Raw genomic sequence first — 3201 nt, 5'->3', positions numbered from 1 at the left:
CTAGAACATAAGCTCCATGAAGGTAGACACCTGGTCTATCTTGCTCATCATTTTACCCCAGTGCTTAGAACTATAACTAGTATGTGTTAGACTGCTGATATTTGGCAAATAAATATTTGTTGAATGAATGAATAAATGAATGAATGATTAAGTCCTTGCTTTTTAAAAAAATTGTGAATAATATTTTATTTAGTCATTTTTGTTTATGACTGAAACTCTGGGAATTCAAAATTAACATCCTTGCCCGTGAGCTTCTTATAGACACCAGAAAATATTTCAACCTTGTGTTCCACATTGCTCTGCTGTGCTTTAGCCAAATGAACCTTTATGAGTCGGCTGCCATCCAGCTTCACGCGGATTCTCTTGGCCACAATCTCACTTGGGAAAACCAAGTCCTCCAGGATGGCGTCATGCATGGCTGTCAGAGTGCAGCTCCTGGGACGCTTTTGCTTATTTTTTGTACGGCTTGTTCGAGTTGGCTTAGGCAGAATTCTCCTCTGAGCGATAAAGACAACTTGCTTCCTGTTGAACTTCTCCAACTCACACACTAGCCGGACCTGGATTTTCTGGAAAGATTTCAGTTGAGGAACGGGAACAAAGATTATGATAGCTTTCCGACCACCACCACCTTCAATTTTCTTGGTGGCCGTGATGTTCAGCTCGCGCAGCTGGGCCTTGAGGTCCCAGTTCATCTTCAGCTCTAGGAGGGCCTGGAGGATGCCCGACTCGGACTCGTCAGGCTTCTCGCCATTCGGCTTCACGATCTCCACAATGGCACTGAAAATGGCCTGGACCTTGCCAATGCGGCCAACATTTGCTGCCACCACCGACACTAGTAGGCTTAGGAAGAGAAGCCCTTGATTTTTCTAAGGGTGCCTTCTTATTCTTCAAAACTCTGTGGAGTTGCTGGGCCTCCAATCAGTGGGCTCTGGGCCAGTCCTCCATCTGCCTTTCTGTATTAATCCTCAGCCTTGCTATCTGGAGAATGGTGGTCATTGCCTCCTTCCTTTTAAGGACAGGCAGGATCCCCAGGAGACCAATCTGTGGTGAAGGGGCAGCAAAAGCTGGAGGTAAAGGGTCCTTGGTCACAAGGGCCAGCGCACTTGCAAATGGAGTGGACCAATTCATTTATTTTGAAAACAACTGATTTTGACGTAATGTCTTGTTAATAACAAATGCTATATGGTTGCTTTAACAAATAAACATGTTTTTTCTCTTTTAAGACTTAAAAATATTGCATATACTATGAAATTAATTGTTTTCTGGTTGCTGAATTATTAGAACTGCCATATATTTAATCAGAGTAATTAATGGGATTTCTGAAGGAAAAATGTTTGGAATAAGGTTGGATTTGTGGATAAGGCAGGCCGAAATGAGAGTCTGATAAAATTTAAGAGATGAGGGTTGGTGCTAAGGATCTGAGCTAGCTGGGGGCTCTTGCTGACCACAGTGAAGCCTTTAGCTGGTATAGCCTTCAAAGCCAGATTGTAGGGTCTGTAGACAATCCTGCTTCTCAGCCTCCCTTTAAAGCCTTCAATCTAGGCAAGGCAAAGCAGATAATCACACAAATACTCACTCCACACTCTTCTCCCCACTGCCACCTGGCTGAAGCCTTACCTCTCCTGATGTTGTGAACAGTAGGCAGGGTCCTGCAGGTGGCAGTGAGGGAGGTGTGTGTATATGTGTGTGTTTGGGGTGTACAGCAGGGGGACGAGACAGGCAAGGTGATTTTTCCAGAAGGAAACTGGGTCATCTGTTAGCTCCAGAGTCCTCTTAGCATATTATTTCCTCAAGGCCATCCTGTTACCTCATCCCTTTCCCCATCCATCCATTCATCATGAACAAATTTTTGAGCCCCCATTGTTCTAGGCATGGGGATACAGTAGTGAATACGGTAAAGTCCCTGTTCTTATGAAGCTTACATTTCAGTAAATCAAGGGATGAAACAAACAAACAAATAAATACATGATATCTCATTTGATAATAAAAGACTTGGAGAAAAATAAAGTAGGGTAAGAAAAAAGAGAGTGAAAATGTTGATGGGGCTACTTTCTATGGGGTAGTCAGAAAAGTCCTCTCTGGGTATGTGACTTTTGCATTTGAAGAAAATAAGGGGAGACCTCACTTGTGGGTTTCTGGGAAACCTTATTTCATGATCCATAAATGAGGATGATGCATGGTTTGGAAAATTCTCGTAGGGCTTTGTTGACTTGGTACGGTCTGGATTGTATTGCAAATGAGATGGGCAAACACTAGAGAATTTTAAGCAGAAAAGTAACACGATCTGACTTATATGGCAAAAGAATCACTTGTGCTGTTTTATGGATAATAAATAGACTTTGTGTGTGTGTGTGTGTGGCGGGTGGAGGTGATGGGGGAATGCGGAAGCTGGGAGACCCGTCCATTTAGTCCTTGCTGTAAGTTTATTTCCTTATCACCGTTAGTATTCACCAAACTTTATCAGACATGTTATAAAAATAGGCAAACCACAGCCAGCTTTTAAACAGAAGTTTCATAGTTCGTGTCTTCAAATGAAATAACACATAACAGAATTTGTGCTTATATATCTTTCAGCCTTAATCTTAATCTTCACCTTGGCTGAATAAGGTTTACCTGGAACAGAGTTTAGTTTCTCCATAAATCTCATTTGGTTGCTCCATCTTGGTGGCCTCGGGCTGCGCTCCTGTGATCCTACTTATCTTCCGGGATCTCCACATGCACAGCGTGTCCTCTGACGCAGCCTGCATCTCCAGGGCTTCCTGTCCTTGGCACATGGCTCAAGGCACATGATAGCTTTGTTTTGACTGCTGATTGCAGAGAAGGCCGTAATTGTGTACATCTTGCCCTTTAACACATGTAACTAATGAATGAGAAACTGCTTTTTTAAGGAGAAGTTTCCTTTGCAAAGAACAGATAGGGAAGAGTTCACGTGAGTCTCTTTTATCCCAGAATGTGCGTGATACTTCCTGTTTCTCATGATTGGCTTTCCCTCCTTCTTCACTGTGCTTTTTGTCCTAGCAGGCTGACTTTTATGAACTATACCAAAGGCTCCCTCCCCATCTGGTTTCAGCTTGGGTCTGGCTAACAGGAGGCACCAGTGGAGCTATGATAATAAGAAGAGAATAGGTTTGGGATATTTATCCCTCCAGGTTCCTTTTTACTGGGTTGCCATTTATTGGTTTTGTTCCTCTCCTATAGGTC

At 43.1% G+C, this 3201-nt stretch overlaps 1 protein-coding gene across 1 annotated transcript; it reads right to left on the bottom strand.

Annotated features, from left to right (window-relative positions):
• Window positions 1–203: 203 nt before the first annotated feature.
• LOC102980179 (40S ribosomal protein S7-like) lies at window positions 204–2774 on the bottom strand. Its single transcript, XM_055087395.1, has 2 exons — window positions 2614–2774; window positions 204–840 (listed from the first exon to the last, which is right to left on the bottom strand). The coding sequence occupies exons 1-2, from the start codon at window positions 2772–2774 to the stop codon at window positions 204–206; spliced, it is 798 nt and encodes a 265-aa protein (XP_054943370.1).
• Window positions 2775–3201: the final 427 nt, after the last annotated feature.

The sequence above is a fragment of the Physeter macrocephalus genome, chromosome 10 (genome assembly GCF_002837175.3).
Source record: "Physeter macrocephalus isolate SW-GA chromosome 10, ASM283717v5, whole genome shotgun sequence".
NCBI classification, from domain to species: domain Eukaryota; kingdom Metazoa; phylum Chordata; class Mammalia; order Artiodactyla; family Physeteridae; genus Physeter; species Physeter macrocephalus.
The sequence above is the reverse complement of the archived record's forward strand: the minus strand, read 5'-3'. Positions and strand labels throughout refer to the sequence as shown.

Excerpts from the sequence above, each read along its gene's own strand:
- LOC102980179 (XM_055087395.1), bottom strand. The coding sequence starts at position 2,774 with ATGTGCCAAGGACAGGAAGCCCTGGAGATGCAGGCTGCGTCAGAGGAC. Across the intron at positions 841-2,613 it reads GAAACTAAACTCTGTTCCAG|CCTACTAGTGTCGGTGGTGG; the intron begins GTAAACCTTATT and ends TCTCTTCCTAAG.